Source organism: Arvicola amphibius, chromosome 8, assembly GCF_903992535.2.
Source record: "Arvicola amphibius chromosome 8, mArvAmp1.2, whole genome shotgun sequence".
Taxonomy (NCBI): domain Eukaryota; kingdom Metazoa; phylum Chordata; class Mammalia; order Rodentia; family Cricetidae; genus Arvicola; species Arvicola amphibius.
The window spans coordinates 87,311,456-87,338,943 of record NC_052054.1 but is presented as its reverse complement, the minus strand read 5'-3'; the positions used below and the strand labels follow the sequence as shown (position 1 = coordinate 87,338,943).

Genomic DNA, 27,488 nt, shown 5'->3' with positions numbered 1-27,488 from the left:
TCTATGAAGGGTATGTAGTATTTCAGCTTGTCTCTAGGGAAACACTACATAAGAAGCTAATTAGATAATTCTGTAATATGTAGGAGTAAACACATTAAACAGATTTCCCCTTCCACTTTCAGAAATACAGCTTCTAAAATATGATGCTTATCTAATAAGAATATTAGATTCAGATATCCAGAAACAAATACAGACATTACAAAGTAACAAAAACAGTGACTATAAATGGTTTTAAGGTAGATCCTAAGAGTTCCCAACAATCTCGCCCTTCTCTGTTCATGTCTGTAAATTCCTCTTCAACCCTCTGCAACCTCATGTGCTGGAGAAGCTGGCTGGTTTGCTGGTGTTGAGCCCGCGGTTCTGTGTGCTGGAGAAGCTGGCTGGTTTGCTGGTGCCGAGCATGACCCTTCTCCTGGTGCACCTCATTCTCACCTCTGCTGTGCAGCTGGAAAAGGACAGCTGCTTCCTGGTGCCTGATGTGGCATCACATGACCTACATACAGCCTGGCTGCTCTTTCCCTGGCTTCTTCTGCACCCAGATCCTCACAGTGCGTTTAGTGGAGTTTCAAGGGTGTGCCGCAATTCTTGGTAGAGATGATTCAACTGCCTATACATCAGCACTGTGGGTGGGGGAGTGCAAGACCATGGCTAAGTCACCGTCGGCATGAGTGCCGTAGGACAGATCTCACCACGTGAGAGGTTTAAAGTTCTTTTAAACACTTACTTAGTGTGTGTGTGTGTGTGTGTGTGTGTGTGTATGTGTGTGCATGTGCACACAAGGGCATATGTATGCATGTTATTGTGCATGTATGGAGGTCTGTTGGTTCTCTCCTCCACTGTATGGGCTCTGGCGCTAGGGATCAAGTTCAGGTCATCAGGCAGCAAACACTTTTACCCACCGAGTCAGCTCACTGGCCCTAGGTAAAAGTTTTCTGTTGTAAAATATAGTATATATTTACTTTCTAAAACCAATGTAAGAGGGTTTGAAATTAAGCTTTTACAGTGGCTTGAATGTGAGCTGCAATATTTACTCTCTTTATATAAATCAGATAAACAATCCAAGGCACGGTTAGGAAAGGTGTGAGGACAGAGACTGGTGGACCTGAGAATGGTAGGTGAAGGCCACAGCTCCTGGTAACCAAAGGCACCAGACCTTCTTTCAGAACTATAGCTCTTCCACAACTCCTCTGTACCCCATTTTCATAGGACTAGAGTTCTGCTGTTCCCATGAAAAAGGGACTAATACACTAATAGGCAACAAACAGAAAAGGTACAGTTATAACAACATAATTTAGCATGTTCCTAGCATACTTGACTCCTGACTTCTGCACACTTCATGACTTACTGAGTAATTTTCATGTCCTCCTAGTAACTAAGTTGCTTTGGTTTGCGTTCCTTTTCCTTCTTTAGAACATGCAGTTCATACACTTGACAGTCTTACTGCCGTAGTCAATACACTCTGGACCGATGCACTCACAGCAGGCGTTATGAAACCAGCGGTATTTGGACGCTCCCATGGACTCACAGGATATTTTACACTGATGTATGGACATGCAGTCATCAAAGTAAACCACAGTGCACATGTGCTCTGAAAGGGAAGAAAATGCAGACTTCAGCACAAGCAAGAAGATCCCACCACTCAGTTAAATAAGACTAGCAGCTGTGCGCTTAGTTCTTGTTGCTGATCAGCACATGACAAAAATGAGGGAAAAGACCATCATTTGCTAACTGCATTGACAGATCTTCAGACACAGAAGGCAAAAACACAAAGGTTAGAATATCTGGCCAACAACCATCTTCGAAGCAACAATGCAGCTTCCTAAACTGATGTTTCTCCAAAGACATACTTCTCTAGTCCAGACAAGTTGAAAAATACTGTCCTGAGGTCATACTGGGAATTTGTACTGAAGCAAGCAATCCAAACAACGCAAAGTGATCAATACACACTAGCAAGCAGATGTCACTAACAAGATTGCCTACTCTGCTCTCCCACAGAATGGACAGTTTTTAACTCTACAGTGGTTAATCCCATGTGGCTTCTTGGCTAAGATCTAACAGAACAAAAAACAAAGCAAAGACAACAAAAAACCATTCAAAGAGCATTAAGGAAGAGTGTACGATCAGAGGTTAAGGGTTTTGGTTTCCCCTGAGGTGGGAAGAGCAGGCTGTTGCTGTTTTAGAGACAGGGTCTCTTGCTTATGCAGCCAAGACTGCTCAAGAAACTTGCTCCTGGGATCACATGCATGTGCCACCTTGTCTGGCTGGCACTAAGTTATCTTTTTAAGACCTCTAACGAATAGAGAGAAGGCCTAGTAGAAAACACTGAACTTGTGTTAAGGGGAATAAAAGCAAAGTTTCCAGGCCTTGAAGACAAAAGCCTTGGAGTATCCATGGGAACAGAGGCACATACATGCTATCCCAATACTTGGGAGTTGGGGTGAAAGGATCATGAATTCAAGGCTAACTTGGGCTACACAGTGAATTCAAATATACATATAAACTGTGTCAAAGAAAAAAAAACAAAGAAAAAAATAGTGGGAAAAGTACTTGCCATGCAAGCCATGTTTGATCCCTAGAGCCCACCCCACAAAGCCTCACACAATGTGTGCCCCTTATCATATATGCACAATTATAATAAACAATTCTTGTTTACTAGCAATGAAAAAAGCTGGGAAGTAGTGAGGCACCAAAACAGTTGAGCAGAAGGACCGACAGTGAGCAAGTCATTTGAGACACTCAAATAACCAACTAACTAGGCCCTATTAAATTCATCTCATTTAACTTTATCCAATGTATATTTACTAAGTGTTAGGATTGTTACTTTAAGAGACAAGCCACGCCCACTCCCAGCGCCACCCCACCCCCCCAACTTAGCTTCAGTGTGTTCCCTTTGGCCCAGAGGGCTCCTCTTCTCCTGCTCCCCTCTCACTATCTCTGTCCTCTTCTCTCTTCCCTTTCTCCCTCTCTCTCTCCTTCTTCCTCCCCCTCCTCTAAGTAATAAATATCCAAATTCTATTCCGTATGATGTGTCTGTCCACATGTCCCCTACTGGCTGCCTGCTCACACCGCCAGGCTAGCTGGGACCAGCTCGCCCTCCATGTGTCTCCCTGCCTGAGACCAGCCACCACTCGGGATCGGCAGCCGTCTCTGCCTGGGACTGGCTGCTCCCAGAGCCCGCCGCCTGCCTACTGCCATTGGGGATCTTGCAGCATTTTTTAAAAAATTGTAACACTAAGCTCCTACCATGGGCTAGCCATTGCAGACTCAAGAGTCCAAAGAGCAAGGTAAAAGGTAAACCTATCAGTTCAAACCAAACTGCAAGGGTCTGTAAAATTGAGGGTGTATAACTACCAGGAGGAAGAAGAGGCACCAAGTTTCCAGAAGCTGGCTTCTGTGTAACATTGTCATGAATCTAAGACATTACTGATCAGAGCTAAGGAATAATACATATCTATGATGGTCATTCTATTTCAATATGAGAAAACAGCAAAGCATCAAGTTCTATGCATTTCCAACCTTTCCCAAAGCCTAGCATTTGATTTACAAAGCAATATAACCTGAAAGGAGGTAAGAATTCATTTAACAAAACTGTTTAGCTTTTATTGTTAACATGCAAAGTCCCATTTTATATTGGTCAGATTACAATGGAAGGCATAATAAAGAGACTAGTTAGAAACAGAGTTCACATGACAATGTCTGCACACACTTCATTTAATGCTTTACGATTCAGCTGCAAGCCAGGTGTGGTATGCACAGCTGTAGTCCCAGAGAGGACTGCCACAGGGTCAAGGCCAGCCTGGTCTACATCTCAGACCCTGGAACAAAAAAAACTAAAACAAAAGCCACATCAATTGTATTTCACAAATGCCTTATTCTTCTGCTGTAAACTGTACTGAAGACATTAAGACTTTATTATAGCTATAAGCTCTTTATACTCCATAATTATAATATGATCTATTCTCACTAGTAAATGTTCTTTGCTAAGATATCATTCTCAGATGATGAACCATAATCACATCCCCGCAGAGAACGGGGTGGAACAGTTTACACCTGTAAATGAGATGTCCGCAATACCAATTTGTCCATAGAATTGTAACTGATAGGCAGAAAGAAGGAAAAACCCGTCCTGTAAAAGCCCAACCTGATTTCATCCCAGAACTCACAAGTGCGATGGTGTGTGTGCCCACACTCAGAAGCACATACACACATAAAAACAAAACAAAAATAAATTAGCTGATGACCTTGGCATCATTTGTAGCACCAATGTATCATTTGCAAACACCTAACTTATGAGGAAGCTTGAGTCACCTGACACCAAGCACAGATGCCATGGACTAAAGAACAGTTAATATCTCATTCAAATAAAAGCAGAACTAGGAAGTTACTCATTTTCCAACACAGCCTCCATGCTGATGTGTCTCCTCATTTACCATTTATTTAAGACTACACAAATCCAAACTTAAAAGATGCTCCAAAAGATAACCTGATGTATGTGTTATGGGCCGCAGGGCAGACCACAGGATGGAATAGGTACCTTTGTCGCTGGGAAAAGGAGCGTGAACGTTGTTGCTGGGAACAGACACATTTTGGTGGTGCGGCTGGTTCACAGTTTCTAAAAAGGAAACTAAATTTTCATGGTGTGAGAGCTCCTCTGCCACAGGGAAGGAGACGATGTTCCAGTTGAGCTGGGTGTCCCCCTCTGTGAGCGCCCTGAACAGGGAGGGGATGGGCTCATGCAGCTCCTCCACTGTGCTCTTTGAGGTGGGAGGTGTGTCGCTGTAATTCCGAGGGTTACACATGCCTGGGGAGACAAAGGGAACGGAAGTTTACCTTCCTCACTGGTTGTAACATTTAGGCATTCTGCTAATTCCCTGGAACCAAGGATCTGTGTGCTAACACCGTGATTTCTAGCTTTACAAATACATGTTCCCCAGACTTTTTCCCCTGAAATGACAAAAGGTAATGAGAGCCACCCACCGAGAAAACCAAGGTGACTACCCTCCACTCACAGGACTCTGGAGTGTGACTCCAGGGCTTTGGCAGTATAAATACAGTGAGCCAGGAATGCACACGCACATTGTGTGTGTGTGTGTGTGTGTTCTGAGACAGGGTTTCTATAAAGTGCAGGCTTGCCTTGAACTCGCCACATAGCCCAAGTTGGCCTTATGTTTTTGGCCATCCTCCTGTCTCAGTCTCCCACATGCTGGGATTACAGCACATGCCACCACCATCAGTTGAAATGATGCATTTCAAGTCACGAGAGTCAAGCCTGTGAAGTCCAGCAAACTCACCTTTAAAATGAAGAAATAAATGAAATCACCTAGGACAAGGATAAACTAGAGCAATTTATGGCCGCTAAAGGGATTTCACGCCCACTGTACACAGGTACTGCGACTTCTCTGTGCCCTGATCTGTGCGCAGACATCTAAGCTGGTCTCACATCTGCGGAGTGCTTTAGTAGCCACATACACAAGTACCTCTATGGCACTAAGCTTAGGATTGTTGGACACAGAACAAAGCATCAACATGTTTGTTTTGAGAAAATATTATGCTTCTCAAACACATATTTGAAAGTCTGAAGGCCCAGTTTCTCCTTCCTCTTGGCCTCAGCCTGCTGTCTCCAAGGTCACCGGCATGGGGTTTGTCAGTGGCACTTACTGAAGTCTCAGTGGGCGCCACTTTTCCTGCAGTCCACGCTCTTCTCTCCTCCGCCTGTCTTGTGTCATGGCCTCTATTACACCTTTAGAGAATGGTGTGTGATGTATCTTTTCCATCCCTCTCAAATGAAAATGTAAATGTTCTTTTTTTAAAACCATAAAGGTTGGGAGTGGTGGTGTACACCTTTGATCCCGGCAGAGGCAGAGGCAGATGGTCTCTGAATTCCAAGATGACCTGTTACACAGTGACTCCAGATCACGCTGGTCTACACAGTGACTCCAGATCATGCTAGTCTACACAGTGACTAGATCATGCTGGTCTACACAGTGACTAGATCATGCTGGTCTACACAGTGACTCCAGATCATGCTGGTCTACACAGTGACTAGATCATGCTGGTCTACACAGTGACTCCAGACCATGGTGGTCTACACAGTGAGATCTTGTCTAAAAAGGACAAGGCACAAAAGGGACTATGTCAGGAGAGGAGCAGTAGGAGCGGAGAACAAGAGATGACGTCAGAGGTGCTAAGTATGATAAAAATGTATTACATACATGCATGAAAACATCACAAGGAAACTTTGTTCTGTCTCACATGTTCACAAAACCGGGGTCACCGATCCAGCAATACTGATGAGTTGGACTTATGAGTTGGCAGTGTGGACTTATTCCTTGGACGTGCAGCTGCCTGCTTTCCTCCACCCCTCCCTGTCTTCCTTTTTTTGTTTTTGTTTCTTTCTTTGTTTGTTTTATGAGACAGGGTTTCTCTGTAATCTGTAACTTTGGAGAGTGTCCTGGAACTCACTGTAGACCAGGCTGGCCTTGAATTTACAGAGATCTGCTTGTCTCTGCCTCCCGAGTGCTGGGATTAAAGGTGTGCATCACCACTACCTGGCCATTTTCACCCTCCCTTCCGTCTTTGTCCTCCCCTCCCTTTCTCCCTACACTAGTTTCAAACTTGTGAAACCACAGATTCCAATCTCAGCCTTCCAAGCTGTAGGTATCATCACACTTGTGAATTATTAATCTCCCTCTCTCTCTCTCCACTCTCTACTTTGGTAGCAGATGGTATAATCTCTCACTCTCCCCTCTGGCAGTGGGTGGTGTAATATCTCTCTCTCTCTCCCCCCCCCCCCCCCCCCCCCCCTCCCTCCTTTCCCCCCCCCCCCCGCTTTGGTAGCAGGTGGTGTAATCTCTCTCTGTCTCTCTCCTTTGGCAGTGGGTGGTGTGATCTCAGCAAGGCCTCATATATGTTACACATGTGCTCTGTCACAGAGAGTCCCTTCTTTTCCCTTTTCTCTTCTTATTTTGATCATTCACAGCCAAATATATAGGCAAAACACCCATATAATAAAAATAAATAAAAACATTAAAAACTGAAAGTATTCTCCGTATTCTCCATTGATTCCTCACTCCTACACTTCTTTCTTAATCTTTTATTTAAACTATTTTTACATAATTATATACAATAATTCTCTATATATTTACCTTATGTAGTGTTTATTTACATATATGGTACACTTTGTGCTGGCTAGTTTTATGTGAATTTGATACAAGTTAGATTCATCAGAGAGAAGGGAGCCTCAATGGAGAAAAATGCCTCAATAAGATGAGGATGTACAGTCTCAAAAAACCAAACCAAACCAAACAAACCAACCAACCATCCAACCAACCAACCAAACAAACAAACACACCAAAAACAAAAGATGAGGCTGTAGACAAGACTGGTGACTGATGGGGAGGAGAGCCCAGATCATTGCTGGTGTTATCACCCTGGGCTGGTGGGCCTGGCTTCTGTAAGAAAGCAGGCTGAGCAAGTCAGTCAGTAAGCAGCATCCCTCCATGGCCTCTGCACCAGCTCCTGCCTCCAGGATCCTGTCCTGACTCCTGCAGTGATAAACCGATAGCCTTCCTCCTAAGCTGCTCTGGCCATGGGGTCAGAGCATAGCGGTGATGACCCCGACTGGGACACACTCATACTGAAGTGGGGGCGCAGCGCAGAGGCTCACCCACACAGTCGCAGCACTCGTCCCACAGCGCCCCGAGGCACAGCATGCACTCCTTACAGCACGGGCAGCTTCCTTCTCCCGGCCGGCACTGGCAGAGCTCCTAGAAATAAAACAGATTCCAAATGATTAGAGAGATATAACTCTCTGAGCAAAAGAATAACCCACAGTATTTTCATTTATAAAAATTTATTCCTGATGTACTTTTTATTCAACAACAAAAAGTTATTGTCATCTTGATGTCTCCTTACATTAATAGAAACCCTAAGACATATATAAATACAGGTAAAACACCCATACACATAAATTTCTTTTTCAAAAAAAAAAAAAAAAAAACACCAATATCCTTTTAAATTTGTTACTTTGGAATCTGGGTTCCACAAGTACCAGACACAGAGACACACAGGTATATCCATGTGTATGCATGGTATACAGACATGCCCCCCCACATTAAAAAACAAAACAAAAACACCAATATGCTTTACAATTGTTAGTGTAGAGTCTGGTGCGGTGGTACAAGCCTATATGGTTCCAGCCCTCCAGAGGCTGAGCTAATTGGATTGCAATTTCAAGGCCAGCCTGGGCTACGTAGCAAGACCTGGTCTTGAACAAATAAGAACACATCAAATAGCAAGAGCCAGTGATGTTGCTTAGTAATGAAAGCACTTGCCTAATATGAGCAAGGCCCTGGGTCCAATCTCCAACACTGCAAACCCCAAAATACTATGTGAGTAAAGGTGCAGCCCAGTGGTGGAGGCTGTCGGGCCGGTCAGCGCGGTACCCATCTTCCATCCACGTCGCTGCCAGTTTTATTTTTATTGATACACTGAAACAGTGTGCTTATCGTGGAAGATTATTTATAAAGATTGTAACAAATATCTTCCCTCTTTGGACTGTAACTTCATGATCTCTCCAATTATGGGAAAGAGGCTTTAAACTGAATCCATCTTCTGGGCTGGGCGTGGACTAGCAGCAGCTAGCATGTGCAGTGAATGAGGACAGTCAGGATAATGGAGAATGGAGTCCATCACACAAATGCTGAGAGAGCATAAGAATAAAGGGAACGAGAGGACAGCTGAAGCGCATGAGAGACAGAAGAGCCCCAGCCATGGCCTCCTAATAAAGGGACACAGAAGCCATGAGGCAGGCCTGTCATCCTGATAAAAAAGACTATGGACTCAACCCAGGGACAAGCCTTGAATCCACTCGGGGGATTTCATGGACCAAGACTCCTCTGCAATCAAGAGGGCTTCTCACTAACTCACTTAGCTGACCTATGCTTGATGACCTAACACATACAAACGTACGTGTGGACTCTTGAATTCTGTGTCCTGAGGCTGTAGTTCTGCTATCAGACATTGGGAGGCACAGCTAGGCCTGAAAACGTGACCTACAGCTCTGTGGTAGAGTGCACGTTTAGCTGTGAAGCTTAGCAAGCTGTCCTCATGCCTCAGAAAGAAAACAGCAGAACCTAACGTAACATGGAGACAGAAGGCTGTGAGAGCAAGCTCCCTGGAAGCCCAGGAAAAGGAGTTAGAAAGCCTTGTGACTTGTTCCCCATAAAACTCATGTCCTGTCTTTGGAGCAAGAGTGCACTTTCTGAACATACATACATATACATACATTCACACATATGTAAGTACTTAGAAGACCATCCAGCTAATGCTGATTCCTTTGTTTTTACTTTTACAAAAGCTGCCCTTGGCCAAAGACAAAGTTTCTTTCAAATTCATATATGTATTCATATTCATTGTTCTTGCAGAGAACTTGGGTTCAATTCCTATCAACCTCATGGTGGTTCATAGACACCTGTAACTCTAGTCTCAGGGACATGATGCCTCTTCTGACCTGTGTGAGCTCCTGCCCTCACATGGTGCACAGATACACAATTAGGCAAACACACATATACACATAAAATAAATATTAAAAACTATATTGTGTCTTTCACACAGTTTATAAATGTTAGCTTACATTACACAAATTTGCATATACTATGCTAAATCAATGACTTCCACTAGAGAAATTTTGGCATGGCCATGTGTGTACGCATGTGAAGGCCTAACGGTGACTTCAAGTGTCTTCCTTAACTGCTCTCCATCCTACATACTGAGGCAGAATCTATTGCTGGGCCACAGCTCTTGGTCTCGGCTCATCTGACCAGTCAGCTTGCTTCTGCCTCCACTTCCCACACCCTGGGACTTCGGGCAAGACACCACACCCACCAGGAATCCGAACACCAGTTCTCATGCATACAGGGTAAGGGCTTAACTCTCTGATCTACCTCCCCAATCTTCCAATGCATGTCTAATAAATAGTGGCAATATAATATCCTGATATAAACAATAAGCGATGCACTATTATCAACAGCTGTGATATCTTGCACGGCAGTTCGTCTCTGGTCAGACTCAGAAGACAGCCTTCTCTCTCCCGCCCTCTGTCAGCGTCCTTAGTTTACTGTCCGTGTTGCTATCTGAACGAGGGGTTACTGTGTGAGGCCGCCCTGAGCGACAGGACTGCAGATGTGAACCACGAGGCCTTGTTCTTTATTACCGTTTTCGAAACTTCATTAGTCCACTTTTAAAAACATAAATGTATTTAAAAATTCTCCACTTTTTAAACAGAAAAAAATGTAGAGTTAAAATGTGGGATTTTCTTCCAACTGGGCTATTTATATATTTTACCAACCTCACTATGAATAAACTTGAGTCAAATGGAACATGTGACCAAACCAAACAGAACATTCACAGAAGTCCAAAAAAGAAAGTGACTCAAAGCTTCCAACTGTTTTCTGTGGCCACATTCCCCAGAGTTCTTAGGTCGGTTCTGTCTAGACACAGGCACCACCCAAGGAGCTGTGTGTGCGCTGCCTCCTGCCGCATAAAGCTGCAACTGGGGCAGATTAGCCTCATTTCTCAAATGAAGGTATAAAATGCACACAACATTCAATTAGCAAGTGGCTAGGATTTGACTCTGGTTTGAGTTAGACATTACTGCTTCATACAGTTTGGAATGAGAAAAATAAAGCTTGTTTCTGTCCAGCATTTTAATAACTAGTTATTAGTCTTTCTCAGAGAAAAATCAACCAATCCTCAGATGAAAGACTTCAAGCTGTTTAAGCAGAGGCACCTTTTACTCTGACAACTGAACTCAATCACAGGCGCTTGCCCAAGCTTAACCATTGTTTGTACAGGGGGTATTATCAGCTGAGAGTTAGACCAGAGACTGAAATCCAGTACTTAATTCTTTCATGGCTTCAGCCGCTTAATGGCAACATCATCTGTTGTCCACACTGAAAGTCTTGGAGAAAGTACAGTGCTTCCTCATGGGGCATGACCCTGAGTTCACGGTCACACCATGATTCTGACCAGCTCTGTAGACCAGGCTGGCCTCGAACTCACAGAGATCTGCCTGCTTCTGCCTCCCGAGTGCTGGGATTAAAGAGGTGTGCCACCACTGCCCGGCAACTAAATTAATTTCACACTAAGAAGTAGTCTGCTAATTTAGCGCAGAGAAGTGCTACATAACAGAGAACCAGTAAACTGCTAAAACAGTCACTACAGATCTCTGAATAGAAGTCTGAGTGTTTTCATGAAATACGCTGACATCATCCTAAAAATGGCTGTGTATTAGCTAAAACTACTTACAACTCAGTGAGCTTTTCCCATTCTTCACATGCACGCAGACACACATGTACCTCCCTCACTCCCCCCTCTCTCTCCAAAGGCCCATATATTGAAAGTTTCATCCCCAGCCCATGGAGCCAGTTGGAAGTGGTAGAACCTTTTGGGGGTGGGGCCAATGTGAGAAAGTAAGGTAACTGGGGTCATGTCCTTGAGGGACTACTGGGACTTCAACTCTCCAATTTCTCTTTGCTTCCCTGCTACAATGAGGTGACTAGGCCTCCTCCAATCTCATGCTTGCGCTACCACAGGCCCAAACAGCATGGCCAAGCAACCACAGACTGAAGCTAGGACAGGAGAGCATGTATACATACCTGTAACCCAGGTGGATTGGTTATTTTCCTCGCTGTGATGTGTGGTGGTTTGAATGTCAATGGCCCCCACAGGCCCAGAATGTTTGGTCCGTTAGTGGAACCGTTTGGGAAGGACTAGGAAGAGGTGTGTCACTGGAAGTGGACTTTCAAAAGCCCACACCAGGCCCAGTGTCTCTGCTCTGGCACCACGTCTGCCGCCTGCCACCATGCTCCTGCTATGATGAGCTCATGCTCTGACTGTAAGCGAGGCCCCAGCTAACGCTTTCTTTCAAAGTTGCCTTGGTCATGGTGTCTCTTCACAGCAACACAATAACTAAGCAGCTTAAAGAACAGGGCTCATTTTGGTTCACAGGCCACCATGGTACGGCTGGCATGAAGGCAGCTCTGGGGCAGCAGTGACATGTAACTAGAACTCCTCTGAGCAGAGGAAAGGGCATGGATGCTGGCTTTCTCCTTTTCCTCCTGCTCTGTCTGGGCCCCCATTCTTCTGGATGAATGTGCTGCTAATACCCAGGGCGGGCGGGGTATCTCCCCTCTTCTGTTTTCCTCTCTGGGAATGTGCTCAAAGACATGCCCAGCAGTGTGTCTGATGAAGAGTAACCATCACACTATAGAAACTGATTATTGGAGGTATTCTGTCACTGATGGAGAGCTACCAGACCATGGTAGACATACGAGTGATCCAAATTTTAATTTATTTACTTTTATTGATCTGAATTTTAAATGTTATTTACAGTTTATTTTTAATCTCATTATTTATTTATCTAGAAAGTGTGTATGTGTCCCAGGTATTAAACTCAGGTCATCAGACCTAAAACTTCTTTTTATAAAAGTATCAAAACAGCCGGGTAGTGGTGGTGCATGCCTTTAATCCCAGCACTCAGGAGGCAGAGGCAGGTGAATCTCTGTGAGTTTGAGGCCAGCCTGGTCTACAGTGAGAGTTCCAAGACAGCCAGGGCTACACAGAGAAACCCTTTCTCAAATAACCAAAAAAAAAAAAAAAAAAAAAGAAAAGCAAAAAAAAAAAAAACCAGTAAAGATCTAGTCAAAACAACATCCTTTATTCAGAGAGGGTGACTGCAGCCCACCCGAGCAAGGGTGTGCACCAAGACAACCATTTGTTCGATGTTTAAAGCAAGACTTCTTTGCAGTCAGAGCACAAGATAAACATTTATATAGGGACCACCCTTATGCCTAGCAACTTGCAGGAGCAGCTGGGATGACCGCACACTGCCTTGACTATTTGCAACCATCCTGGCAAAAATATTTACAGGACCTTCCAGGGAAACGATTTTGTATCTGTTACTTCAGGAGGCGCAGAGGACTAAACAGAGGCAAATGTCCTAACATCCTCACAGCCCGTCATCTCAGCAGACAGATGCTGTTCAATCCAAGCCAACAGAAGAAACCGAGGTTTCTTAAGGAACAGCTTGTTTTAAACCTCTGTATCATTATTTCCTGGGTTGTTTTTTGTTGTTGTTTTGTTTTTGTTTTTTGATTTTTCCCCTGACTGCTGAGGATTGAACCCAGAGCTTTCCACAACAGGTGAGCTCTCAGCGGCTAGGGGACACGTCTGGAGATGTCACATTTGTGTCACTCAACCACATCCCTAGACCATATCTTTGTCTTTCCTTTTAAAAAAATTATTACGAATATTTATTATTTTATGAATATGGGTATTTTGCCTGCATGTATGTCCATGTGCCACGTGTGTGCCTGGTGCTCACTGAGGCAAAAAAGAAAGTATCAGATCCCCAGGGCTGGCTGTGAGCTGCCTCGTGGTGCTAGAAATCAAGCCCAGGTCCTCTGGAAGGGCAGCCAGTGCTTTTAATTGCTGGGCCATCTCTCCAGCCCCATCTCTCTCTTAAAGTACTCACCCTTCTAGCTTATCTCATGTTAATCATTTATGCGCACGCTACTTAGTGGGTTAAAGAGGACAGCTATGATCACCCACGCAGCTTGTGCTCTGCGGACCACAGAACAGTGCTTCTGTAATGACAGCTCAGCGTGCTCACAGAGAAGCACAGCTGCAGCAGCTCTTAGCCGTGCAGGACACTCAGCTACTTAAAGAATATCCTTACAGGCTGGAGGGACGGCTCGGTGATTACTGGCTGCTCTTCTAGAATACCTGGATTCAGTTCCCAGGACCCACGTGGTGGCTCACAACCATCTGTAGCACCAGTCCCAGGGGATCTGACTCCTCCTTGGACCTCTGTAACCACCAGAAATGCATGTGGTACACGACATATGTGCAGGTAAAACACCTAAACACATAAAAGTAATTTTTTAAAGAAATGCATGATAAGTATACTAAAAATACAAATATAGTCAAAAGAAATGCAAGAAAATCTAAATAAAAGATAATTTGTTCAGTTTCATGAGTTAAAAATCAATATTGTAGCTAGGTGGTGGTGGTGGTGGTGTACTCCTTTAATCCCAGTTCTTGGGAGGCAGAGGCAGGCGGATCTAGCAGATCAGCAAGTCCACACCTCCTAACCTTTCCTAAATAGTTCACCAACTGGGAACCAAATATTCGAATGTATGAACCTATGGGGACCATTTTTCTTCAACCCACCAGTGTCAGTGTCCTGTATTTAACTATTTAAAATGTAAATAGTTGAGTCTAGGTACTTGGATACCTTGTGAGGCTAGCAGAGCTAGTTCCAAGACAGGCTCCAAAGCTACACTGAGAAACCCTGTCTTGAAAAAACATCATAAACTGAACTTCACTGAAATGTGAAACAATTTCTCTACAGAAGAGAGATGGCTGGAAAGATGGTTCAGGGGTTAAGAACATCGGCTTCCCTTCCAGAGGTCCTGAGTTCAATTTCCAGCAACCACATGGTGGCTCACAACCATCTGTAATAGGATCTGATGCCCTCTTCTGGCGTGCAGGCAGACATGCAGAGCACTCACACATAAAATATAAATAATAAAATTAGAAGAATAGATGCACAGTATTTGTGCATCTGTTAAAAGCCACAAAATGTAAACAATGGGTTTTAGTTAATAACACAGTGTATCACTATTAGTTCATTCTCAGTAAAGTGTAGCACAGCAATGAAAGATGATAGCCAGAAACCACTGAGTGTGGTGGTGCAAGTCTATAATCCCAGGAATTCAACAGGCAGGAGGATTCCAAGTTCAAGACCAGCCTAGGTAAAATAGCAAGTCTGTTTCAACAAGAAAAAGAATAAAGAGATGTTGAAAAATAACAAAATAAAGATGGACAGAATAAGGGAACTTTGTACCCATTTTTTTCTAGAGACCAAAAACATAAGCCGGGCGGTGGTGGCGCACGCCTTTAATCCCAGCACTCGGGAGGCAGAGGCAGGCGGATCTCTGTGAGTTCGAGACCAGCCTGGTCTACAAGAGCTAGTTCCAGGATAGGCTCCAAAGCCACAGAGAAACCCTGTCTCGAAAAACCAAAAAAAGAAAAAAAAAAAAAACAAAACAAAAAAAAAGAAAAAAAAAAACATTTTTAAAAGACGAAGCCTACTATGTTAAATCAATTCCTAGTAAGTTTTATCACAGAAATTAACAAGATGATCTTAAAATTTACATGGAAATGCAAGCAATCCAGAATGGACAATAAAATCTTACAAAGAACCAGGTTAGACTACACTATAGAGCTACAGCAATCAAGGTAATATACACGCTCAAAATTGATTCCCCTTCAAAAGATTCACAAGGTATCCAAGTACCTAGACTCAACTATTTACATTTTAAATAGTTAAATACCGGACACTGACACTGGTGGGTTGAAGAAAAATGGTCCCCATAGGTTCATACATTCGAATATTTGGTTCCCAGTTGGTGAACTATTTAGGAAAGGTTAGGAGGTGTGGACTTGCTGAAGGAGGTGTGTCTGCTGGTGGGTCAGAGACAGCTCTCAGCTACTGCTCCGGTCTGCCTGTTGCCATGCTCCCAGCCATGAGAGACAGGGACTCACCTTCTGAACTGTAAGCAAGGCCCCAATTAAATGCTTTCTCTTATAAGTGGCCTTGGTCATGGGGTCTCTTCACAGCAGCATAACACTAAGACAGATACTATACTAAGAGTTTCAAAAATAACTAACAGTCACTCCTAGGAAATATGGAATAAGCTGGCACCAGACTTCTTCCCAGCAATGCGGGATCCTAGTAGATACTAAGGAAATGACTTCAAAACATAAAATTCTATACCCAGAAAAACCATCATGCAGGCATACAATAAGAAAAGGTCTATTTTCAGGAATATAGGACCCAGAACGTTACTTCGGCACAGCCTATCTAAGGACCTAAAGGCACATTACAACAAAATGAAGGAATGCTTTTTCTAAAGGACAAAACATGGGATCTGCAAATCAGTGATTAGCTAAGGAATTTTTGAAGTCTGTGCCAGGCTGCTCCTCAGCGACAGAGCATCAGCTGAGTCTGGAAACACCAAAACAAACATTCCACCGGGGAGGCAACACAGATCAATAATCTAACGCACAAGGCGTTAATGACTGCTGAGAAAGGGTACTGAAAAAGTCACCCAAGAAGAGAAATGTGCCCCTATGAGTACGCAATCAGCACCAACATGATCATTAAAGGAAAACCTCATTTACTGATTGTCAGCTTTAGAATATACTTTTTAAATTTTTTTTTAATCTTTTTTTCAATGTCTGAGGCCGGAAAACAAGGCTGCCCGCTCATGGCAGTCCTGACGACGATGCCACTCACAGATCATCTTGGCCTCCAGCCCTGGCTGAGGAGGAATGTGATCCCCACAGCCCAATGGACAAAAGGCCCATAGAATATACTAAGTAATATAACAAAGTATGGAGGATTTGGATATAACTAGAAAGCAGAAACATAGGTCAGTGGTAACTGACAGAACTCATAAGTACAGGTACTGCTCAAAACACTTCACCCTGACACCAGCCACACAGCTAGGTACTGGAATCCCTATTTAATATACAGGAAACTTCGGCACTGAAAGATTTACTCATTTGCCCAACATTATAAATACAGTAAATGGATGACGGGGACTAAATGTGAACAGTCTGGAGCAGAGTTCATGTTTTTTATTTATTGTGTACATGTGCACATTTGCACTAGCGGGTTTGTGTGTATCCAGCGCACAGGTGAAGTCAGAGGACGGCTTTTGGGAATTGGTTTTCACCTGCTACCTGGTTGAGCAGGTAGGTCTCTCTCGTTTCTGCCATTCTGTGGATTCCAGGCTAGCTGGTCGGCCAGCTTCCAGGTCATTTTTTTATCTGAGCCTCCTGTCCTGCATTAGGAGTCTGGGTATGGCCAGGCATGGTGACACACACCTTTAATCCCAGCACTCGGGAGGCAGAGGCAGGCGGATCTCTGTGAGTTTAAAGTCAGCCTGGTCTACAGAGTGAGTTCCAGGACAGCCAAAAAGATACACAGAGAAACCCTGTCTCAAAAAAGAAAGAAGGAAGGAAGGGAGAGAGGAATGGAGGGAAGGAAGGGAAACAAAGAAAGAGAGGGGGGAAGGAGGGAGGGAGGGAAGAAGGAAGAAAGGAAGGAAGGAAGGAAGGAAGGAAGGAAGGAAGGAAGGGAAGAAGGGAAGGAGGAAGGGAAGTAAAAGGAGTTTGGGTGTTACAAATGTGGCTGCCACGCCCACCTCTATGTGGGGCTCCTGGAATTGAACTTGGGTCATCAGGCTTGCTCACCTAGCACTTTTATCCACTAGTTCACCTCCCCAGATACAGAGCTCATGTTCTTATTCATTTCTTTGTTTTCTGAGACAGGATCTCACTCTGTAGCCCAGAATAGTCTCCAGTTCACAATCTTTTTTCCTCAGCCCCCCTAGAATTGGGGCAATAGGTATGAGTCACAAGCAATTTTTTTCTTAATTATTATACTAGGCTACCTCCCAGGATACAGGTATTATCAACCGTGACAATATTCAAGTAAAAGTCTAGGAAACACTTCATTCCACACAGATTTGAGGCAGCCCAGTACTAAGCTATACAAAACACAAAATACTGAAGACAGCTGGCCAGGTGGTACATGCCTTTCATCCCAGCACTCAGGAGGCAGGGAGTAGTTCATGTGAGCCAGAAGCATATAGTGAGACCCTGTCTCAAGTATAATACAATAAAGTATAATACTGACTGCACAGTTCACAAAGCAAGGAAAACTAATTTCTCTGCTTTCTGGGACATTAAATATAGCCATTAATGGTAGTGTCACATGATCCCATAGCAAGTTAGAAGGCAACCTTGGGTGGTGGCGCACGCCTTTAATCCCAGCACTCCAGGAGGCAGAGGCAGGCGGATCTCAGTGAGTTTGAGGCCAGCCTGGTCTATAAGTGTTAGTTCCAGTACAGGTTCCAAAGCTACAAAGGAACCCTATCTGGAAAAAAAAATTAAAACGAAAAAAAGAAATAGTAACAAAAGCTTGTTACTTAGTCATACAGCTAAAGTCACGGAAGGAAGTAAACAGAAACAGTTACAATGCAAAGGTGGCTCTACAACCAGCATGGAAAAGAGCAGAAGAACTGAGTCAAGGGATTTTCGACTTCATATTTAACATTTGAAGAGTCTTATTTTGATGGAGGAGTGTCTATGTGTTACTTTCATTATTAATAAAGATACTGCCTTGGCCCTTTAAGAGAACAGAAAATTAGGTAGGCGGAATAGACAGAACAGAATTCTGGGAGAGTTGGGGAGACGCTTCAGGCAGTCGCCATAGTGAGTCTCCATGATTCTCCTCTCTGAGATGGACGCAGGTTAAGATCTCTCCTGGTAAGCCACACCTCGTGGTGCTACACAGATTACTAAATATGGGTTAAAGGAAGATGTGAGAATTAGCCAATAAGAGGCTGAAACTATGGGCCAGGCAGTGTTTTAAAAGAATACAGTTTCCGTGTAATTATTTTGGGTAAAGCTAGCCGGGTGGCAGGACGCAGCCCGCCACTCCTTCAACATTATTTTAAAAATATTTTCTTGCATTTATTTGTGTGCATACGTGTATGTGCACACACACACGTGTGTGTATGTGTGTGTGTGTGTGTGTGTGTGTCTATGTGGAGGTAGGGGCTAACTTTTGGAAGTTGGTTCTCTCTTTCCTCCATGTGGGTCCCAGGGACTGAACTCTGGCCACCAGTCTAGGCTGGCAGCCTAAACCCCTATGTGATCTCTTTGGTCTTCATTTTGATTTTAAAAAGAAGAACTTTTTTTTTTTTTGACACAAACACATAATAGCTCTTTTCTTTCTTTAGAACTGCACTGAACTAGCCAGAATTTGGAAACAACCTAAATGTCCTTCAATAGATGAATGGATAAAGAAAATATGGTACATTTATATAATGGAGTTACTATTCAGCTGGTAAAAAAAAATGAAATTCACAGTTAAGTGGGTATAACTAGAAAAAAAACCATCCTGAGTGAGGTAACCTAAGACACAGAAAGACAAATATAACCAGTGCCTTGCTCAAACATCAACAGAGATTCCCCCCCCCCCCCCCCCCGCAGCAGATGGGAACAAACACAGTGACCCACAGCCAAACTTTATGCAGAGAGTGAGAGACCTTGGAGCACTCAGTCCTAACTGAGATGTCTTCATCAAATCCTTCTTCTCGGGGCTCAGGAAACTCTGAGGGAAGAGGAGGTGGACGAGTACAAGAGTCAGAGGGGATGCAGGACACTAAGAAAATAAGGCCCCCTAAATCAACAAGATCTCTCTACATATGAACTCAGAGAGAGTGAAGTAGCATACACAGGGTCCTAGAGCTGAAAGGAGGGAAGTCACATGCCCCCCACCATCCCTAACCCAGAAACAATCTCCAACTGATAAACACTTGTAAAAGAAAATTTGGTTTCCCCTAGTGCAACTGAAATGCCCTAGAATCTGTGAAGATGATCCTAAGGAAGACTTCTAGTAATGGGGGATACGGAGTTTCAACTGGTCATCTCTCGAAGCCAGGTGAGCCTTCCACTGGTGGCACTAGGTTATATTCAGCTGAGTTGTTGGCCAAGGGGATCCCATGGAAATCCCCCCCCCCCAAAACTCAGGCTGTTGCTAAGAAAAAGGTTTGCTTTCCACAAACTGACAGCACCCCACCCCTTTTGCCAAGGACAATGCCCACACAACTCATTGAACATGGACAAGTTGAGCTGGTTCCTACATGGAGCCTTCATCCCTATATTCTAGTCTCTTTGGTACAGAAAGGCTACTTTGCAGGACACCAACCCAGCCACAAAATCTTTGGCCTACAATCTGTCCTGCCTACAAAACAGGCTAGGGCACTGGTGGAAAAGAACTTTTGGGAGTGGCCAACAATGTCTGATCTAATCTAAGGCCCACTCCACGAGAAGGAGCTCATACCTGACACTGCTTGGGTAACAAAGAACCAGAGACCTAGGGTAAGACCACTGATCTAATAATAATAAACCAACAAAATGATTCCTAATGATATTCTGCTCTACTCATAGATCAAAATCTTGTCTAGTAATCATCAGAGGCATTTCCTCTCTGCAGATGGGAACAGAAGCAGAGACCCACAGCCAGACATTATAGGGAGAGAGATTAAATTGGAGGTCTCCATCAAATCCCTCAGAGTTCAGGGAATCCCGAGGAAGAGGAGAAGGAAGAAAAATTGTAAGAGCCAGAGGGGATAGAGAACAAGAGAACAAGGCCCTCTGAATCGACTAAGCATGGCTCATGTGAGCTCTCAGAGACTGAAGCAGCAAGCACAGGCATCTGTAACGGGTCCTCTGAGAATATGATCCCATTAGCTTAGTAATTTTATGGGACTCCCGACTTTGAGACCAAGTGGGTCTCTAACCCTTCTGCCTGCTCTTGGGACCCTTTTCCTCTTTGGGTTGCTGTGTCCAACATCAATATGATAGTTTTCTCTTTACTTTCTTTTGTCATGTTTGGTTGTTATCTCTTAGAAGCCTGTTCTTTTCTTTTTTTGTTCTTTTGAGACAAGATTTTTCTGTAGCTTTGGAGCCTATCCTGAAACTCACTCCGTAGATCAGGCTGACATTGAACTCACAGAGATCCTCTGGGATTAAAGGCGCAAGGCACCACCACCCAACGCCTGTTCTTTTCTAATAAAAGACAGAAAGGGAGGGAAAATGGGGAGGAACTGGAAAGAGCAGAGGCAGGGGAAACTATAATTGGATATACTGTATCAGAACTTACCTTCAATAAAAGAAAAAAAATTTTAAAAAAAAAAAGAAGGAAAAGAAACTTTGGTTTCCTCTGGGGGGTCTGAGTAGGGAAACAGACCACTACTAGGCGTGGGCTTCCCGCCCAGCACAGATGCCAGTGGAGGAGGAACTCGGCAGCATCTTTAGCAGTTCCCTGACTCACAATGTCATGTCAGAGTGTCTTAGTTAGGGTCACTATCGCTGTGGTCAAACACCAGGACCAAAAGAAGTTGAGGAGGAAAGGGCTTATTTAGTTTACACTTCCACATCACAGTTCATCCTTCAAGGAAGTCAGAACAGGAACTCCAACAGGGTATGAACCTGGAGGAAGAAGCTGAAACAGAGACCATGAAGGGGTGCTGCTCAGCCTGCTCTCTTATAGAAACCAGAACCAGCAGCCCAGGGGTGGGCACCCCACCAATCGCTAATTAAGAAAGTGTTCTACATCCCAGTCTTAAGGAGGGATTTTCACAATGAGGCTCCTTCCTCTCAGATGACTCTAGCTTGCGTCAAGTTGACATAAAACTATACAGGACACAGGGCTTTTTATTTTCTCCCTTCATTTTTATAATATTTTTATTTTATTTACATATTCTTATTCTCTCTTTTTTACCTCCAGGCCCTCGAGTATATGTTATTGCTTCAGTTTAGTGTTTTATGGAATTCTCGAGTATGTGAACAAGTAGGTCTCTGTTTCTTGTGCCTTTTCTTGGGCTCTTTTTCTTCTGTTTGTTTGGTTCTATTCCAATGTATTAGTTTTTGTTATATTATACCATATCTTGTTGTTGTCCCTTAGACGCCTGTTTGTTTTCTAGTGTGAGACAGAAAAGGAGTGGGTCTGGATGGGAGGGGAGGGGGGCAACTGGGAAGAGCAGAGGGAGGGGAGACTGTAACCAGGGTATATTATGTAAGTAAAAAACTATCTTTAATAACAGAAAAAATAAAGTATTTTAAATAAAGAACAGTGTGTGTGTGTGTGTGTGTGTGTGTGTGTGTGTATTCACACACAGGTACACACTGCATAGAAGTTAGGGTTAACCTCGGTGACTGTTCCTCAGAAGTCCTCTACCTTTGTTTCTGAAGCAGGGTCTCTCTCCCTGGGCCTGGAACTCACAGATTAGGATGGAGTGGCTGCCAGCAAATCCCAGGACCTTCCTGTCCCCTCCTCTTGCACTGAGATTACAAACACTCATCGCCACCCATGGCCACTGCACACAGCCTTTATGTGCAGATGACTGAAGCGGAGACCTCGTCACTGAAGGATTCCTGTTAACTCTCTTAATCCACATGAGATTCACTTTTGATAAGGTTTGAGGTAGAGACATGCTGTTTATCTAGGCTAACCGTTCCACAGTGACTTGTAAGGCTAGCCCACCATACACTAAGATCCCTTGTTAGTCTTTAGTTTCCATGAGTGGTTCCTCAGGGTCTGCCAGATGATCTTTTTACATTATGATACCGACGGAATAGCTATGTTAAAAAGTTCTTGAGGGCTGAGGGATGGCTCAGCAGGCATGAGGCTCTGGGTTCCACTTGTAGCATACATGTAAAAAGCAGGGCATGATGGCTTGCAATCCCAGCACCAGGGTACAGAGACATTACTGGCTGGACAGCCTACCCTGTCAGCAAGCCTCAAGTCTCAGGGAGTTACCCTGCCTTAAAAACAGGGTGGGAGCTCCTGAGTACCAACACTCAAGGCTGACACACACGCACATATGCATATACAGACAAACATACACATACAAGTTCTTATCTATTAAACATGCAGATCAGAATTATGGATAAAACAAAATGGGGATTGGCCTGAAATTGCAACAGAGCTAAGGTGAAAATAATACAAAATAATGACAGCAACCATTCTAATTGTGGATGAATGGTTCATTGTTCCTCTCTGTACATACTTCAAAACATCCTCAGAATAACCTGGGCTGTGGAGACAGCTCCCTGGGGCTTGGTAGCCACTAGCCTAGCTTCAGGTTCAGGAAAAGACCCTGTCTCAATGGAACAAGGCAGAGAGTGACAGGATGCCTGACATCCCCCTCTCGCCTCCACGGAGTGGTATTTTGTTAGTGTTTTAACAAATAAATCTTGCCTGAAGATCAGAGTATAGAGATAAGCCACTAGAGGCCAGAGAGTGGTTGCCCACACCTTTAATCCCAGAATCAGGAGACAGAGGCAGAGGGATCCCTGTTAGTTCAAGGTCACACTGGGCTACACAAGATTGGATCTGTCTAAAAGAGAAACAGAGCTCACAAAAGGTGATCCCAGCACTTGGGAATCACAGGTCTTTAATCCCAGCACTAGGGAGGTAGAAACAGGAGTGATATGGCTGGGCAGAGAGAGAAATATAAGGCGGAAGGAGACAGGAGCTCAGTGCAGTCTGAAGATAGACAGTCTGAGGATGCGTTCTGAGGACAGGATCGCCCCTTCCGTCTGAGCGTCGGTAGAGGTTAAGGGTCTCTCTAGTGGCTGACTGCACTGCTTCCCTGATTCTTCAGCTTTCACCCCCCAATATCTGACTCTGGGTTTTATTTATTAAGACCAGTTAGAATTCATGCTACACCTCCACACAAACAAGGACAAATGCACACATGTGCACTTACAATACACATACCACATACATGTGCACCTCAGTACACATACACACACCACACACGTGTACCTACAACACACATATACTCACATGTGTACCTATAATACACATATACATACATACACCATACACATGTGCACCTACAACACACACACACACACACACACACATACATGAAGGAAAACATAAAAAGTTAAAGTCAGCTAATAACAATTTTCTCTAGTTAAATGTTTTGATTTGAAAGGTAAAGTAAAGGTTCTATCAGAGTATGAGATTAACATACCTAAAGTTCCAATTACTAACGAAAAGGAGGAAAATATCAGGAATAGGCACAAACGACCTTTGCTCTATAAAAACTTAAGATGGTGCTTTCAAGTGAGAATTATAGCCAAAGTCAGCTGACTCACACTCTACAAGGAAAGCTAATACAGACTGTGTGGCTCTCATCCTTAATGTGCAACCTGAAAGGCTCAAAACTCTAAAATGTACTAACCACTAACATGACATCACAAGTGGAAAATTCCACATCTGACAGAAACGCTAAAAATACTGCTCAGGATCACCCTCAGGCAATGCAAGATATACATGAAATATAAACATATTTTCTTTAGATTGGGTCCCATTACCAAGGTACCTGAACACACCACACCACACACACACACATACACACACACACACACACACACACACGCTTCAAAATCTAAAAAAATTTAAATATGAAACATTTTTTAGTGTAAACATTTCACATAAAGAATATTCAACCTGTGTGCATAGCTATTACATTTCCTAGGCCACAGCCAGCACCTCCAATGGAGGCTACAAAAGACAGGCACCCCAAAGGAAAGACTGGTTATGGGATGGGAAGAGAAGCCATGTAACTCATTACTAACTATAACAGCGGCATGGAGAACGGTAGCCAGTATGTTGAATGAAAAAGTCATGGGCTCTGGAGACAAAAACAGATCAAATCCCACAGCTATTTCCTAGCTGACTGAACCTCACCAAAAGTGACTTACTGTCACTTTTTGCCTCGGGAAAATGGGAGGTAACTACGTTGATCACCTGGCTTCAATTGGGATGGATAATTTTCAAATACCTGGAAGGAGATTCGATAATCCCAGCCCGCAACCTTGTAAACAAGCCTGACCCAGAACCTCCTAGTTGCACTGCTTCCCAGACCCACAACCTCAGAAGCTTCAGGAGGTGATGCACTTTTGCCTGAGGTTGCTAGGTTTTGATATCATCTGTTACACAGCAACCAAAAAATAATATGGTACATGTAATAATTTGTCTATTAATTGATAGGCTAAAAGTTTTCTAAATACAGTTATTAAGACACCACCACGCACGCTAGATTATAAAGACTAGCGTGCTCATCACGTACGGCAGCTTACACAGCAAAGTAGTACATTCTAGATCGAACTTCTTAAACCTAACCTCGGTCGGATGGAAGAAAGCCATAGAGATAAAAATCTAAAGTTCAGCACCTCTAGCCCTGGCCCAAAGTTCAGACCATGTACTCTGGCTTTGATTTATTCCGCAGTGTCTACCTGTCCACGGTATGTTTCAATATCAACAAAAGCACCTTTTATCCTACCTGAATGAGGCATTTGCTGACATCACTAGCACAGAGAGCTTTGTTACAGCTCTGTGACACAGGGAGACTCGTCAGGAACACCAGGGAGGCTAGGGTTAGCACAACATAGTGTGACTTCATGGTTCTTCAAAGAAGCCCCTCAGTAACTGCCAGGAAGCTAAAAGCAAAACCAAACACACAAAAACTTTAACTCAAAGGCAAGTGGTAGGTCACAAAATCAAACAAGCAAAAAAAAAAAATCCTAACATAAGCCAAGAATTAGTTGCTTGTGTCAAAAACGTTGAGGAATCATTTGAAGATCATTCTCAAAGATTACTTAAATATTCAAAACTTCAGGCTTGGGTGGCCATCCTAAAGAAACCTAGAATACTGCTATGACACAGGCATGATAAAAATTACAGTGAACATGGCTAGTGCCCAGCAATCTGCAAGCATTGCCAACTGCACCGCTACTAGGCAAATCTCAACTCTAGACTTTAGTCAAATCCAATTCCAGTATTTAAACTCATATAAGAACTGTTAAAAAATGATGTGCATGTCTGTGTGTGCCTGCACACCTCGGTTCTGGTGCTGCTGGAGGCCAGAAGACAGCGCTGCACCCGGGAGCTGGACTTAACAGGCTGTGTGGCCTGCCAGATGTGGGTGCTGGGAACTGAACTCAGGGCTAGAGGGATGGCTTAGCAGTCAAGAGTACGTAGTTTCCAGGGCCCATCTGGGGCAGCTCACCATCACCTGAACTTCAGCTCCAGGGGGAGAGGAGCTGAAGCCTCTGACATCCTGGGACATCTGCACACACATACACATAATTGAAAATAACAAAAATACATCTTCAAAAGTATTAATACTGTATTATTTTAATGCATGTTAAAGTCTCTGTGAATGTATTTATAGGTGCTGCTGGAGGTGGAACTTAGGCCCTCACTGTGTGTGAGGCAAGGTTTCTACCACAAACTATAATGTCTGCTCCAATTTTTAAAGTGATAGTATCAAAACAAACTGTTAATGAAAATTTTCCTAATGATTATCTCATTTTGTCAGTAAATACTTCAGAGAGAGAGAGAGAGAGAGAGAGAGAAAGAGAGAGAAGAGTGGAAGCCACAACCATTCAAATAAATGTACCAATAACAAATGCCAATAAATTATTAATTGCATTAAGAATTGTGGGTAAATGTGAAAATATTCTTTCTGCTAGTACCATAGATTCCTCCATCACTAAGGGATTATAGTACAAACAGAAAATAAAGGGGGAGAGAACCAGCACAAATTTTCACAGGGGTTATAATTTGGGGCTGGCAAGTCGGCTAGGTGGGTAAAAGCATTTGGTCAAAATTCTATTCCTCAAACTCCTAATGGAGAGAGCTGCCTCCCTCCAGAGTTGTCCTTTGACATACCATGGCACAGGTGCACAGGTGTGCAACACATGCGCATACCAATAGTCATAAAATAAAAACTTACAAGATATAATTTAAGGCTAAAACGCAAATCCCCAATAAAAATCAATGAAAATAAATATTAGCTGGTTCTGGTCAGACATGCCAGTAGCCCCAGCATTTGGCAAACATGGCAAGAGGATAATGAATTGCAGGCCAGTTTTATTTCCAAATTAAATAAAAGTAAAGATAAAAATAAGGGGCTAGAGAGATTTGTGTTTTAAGACCACTCGCTGCTCTTGTAGAGGACCTGAGTTCGGTTCCCAGCACTCATATCTGGCAACACACACAATTGCCTGTAAGTCCAGCTCTGGGAGATCCAACGCCCTCTTCTGGCCCCGAGCAGCACCAGGTCGGAAGTGTGCATACACACACAGATATGCACATCCATTTTTAAATTAATAATAATAAAAATAAATCCCCTCCAAACAATAAACTACAATTTTGGCGTAGAGAGGAGGGCTAAGAGGTGGACCCTGCTGGTCAGAAACTGATGAGACGGCGCTCCTCTAGGGGCTTTGTAAAACTCCGTTTTGAAACAGAAAGTTCTGGCGCTCCTGACCGCGGGCACAAAACATTCCGCAGGAGACCGTTAGTAATCCAATTTTCTCGCTCGCTCCCCCCGCCGACCAGTCGTGTCTGTGGGCAACTTGCCCGCAGCTGCTGCGCCCCCGCAGTCACCGACCGCGGGGACCCACAGACATCTCCAGCTTCCCCAACCGTCCGCTCGCCGTCTCCCCCCGGGAGCCAGGTGACCCCGGTGTTCCTCGGAGGGAGGGGCGTCGAGCACCGGCGCCCGGACCCGGGGATCCCGGAGGCGGCGAGCACCGCGGCCCTTTGTCCCCGCCGCTCGGGCCTCCCGGCACCCGCTCCCTCGCCAAATGCCGCGCGGCCTGGCCTCCGAGCCGCCCGCCAGCTCGCTCGCGCACCCGCCCGTGCTCACCGTGGCCGCGGCCTCCTCCCTGCGGCCGAGCTTCCAAGCCGCTCCCGCGAGCTCCGGCGCCGCCAACACACAGGCCCGCCCGCCCCCTGGCCTCTCCCCGCCAGCCCGTCC

At 44.2% G+C, this 27,488-nt stretch overlaps 1 protein-coding gene and 1 non-coding gene across 2 annotated transcripts; both read right to left on the bottom strand.

The window, feature by feature from the left end:
* Positions 1 to 27,488, bottom strand: Twsg1 (twisted gastrulation BMP signaling modulator 1). The gene is made up of 5 exons (XM_038340552.1): positions 27,378 to 27,488; positions 25,005 to 25,161; positions 7,667 to 7,766; positions 4,535 to 4,801; positions 1 to 1,588 (listed from the first exon to the last, which is right to left on the bottom strand). Exons 2-5 carry the CDS (start codon positions 25,122 to 25,124, stop codon positions 1,407 to 1,409), a joined length of 669 nt encoding a protein of 222 aa, XP_038196480.1. The 5' UTR covers positions 25,125 to 25,161; positions 27,378 to 27,488; the 3' UTR covers positions 1 to 1,406.
* Positions 16,300 to 16,431, bottom strand: LOC119822086. Its single transcript, XR_005286692.1, has one exon.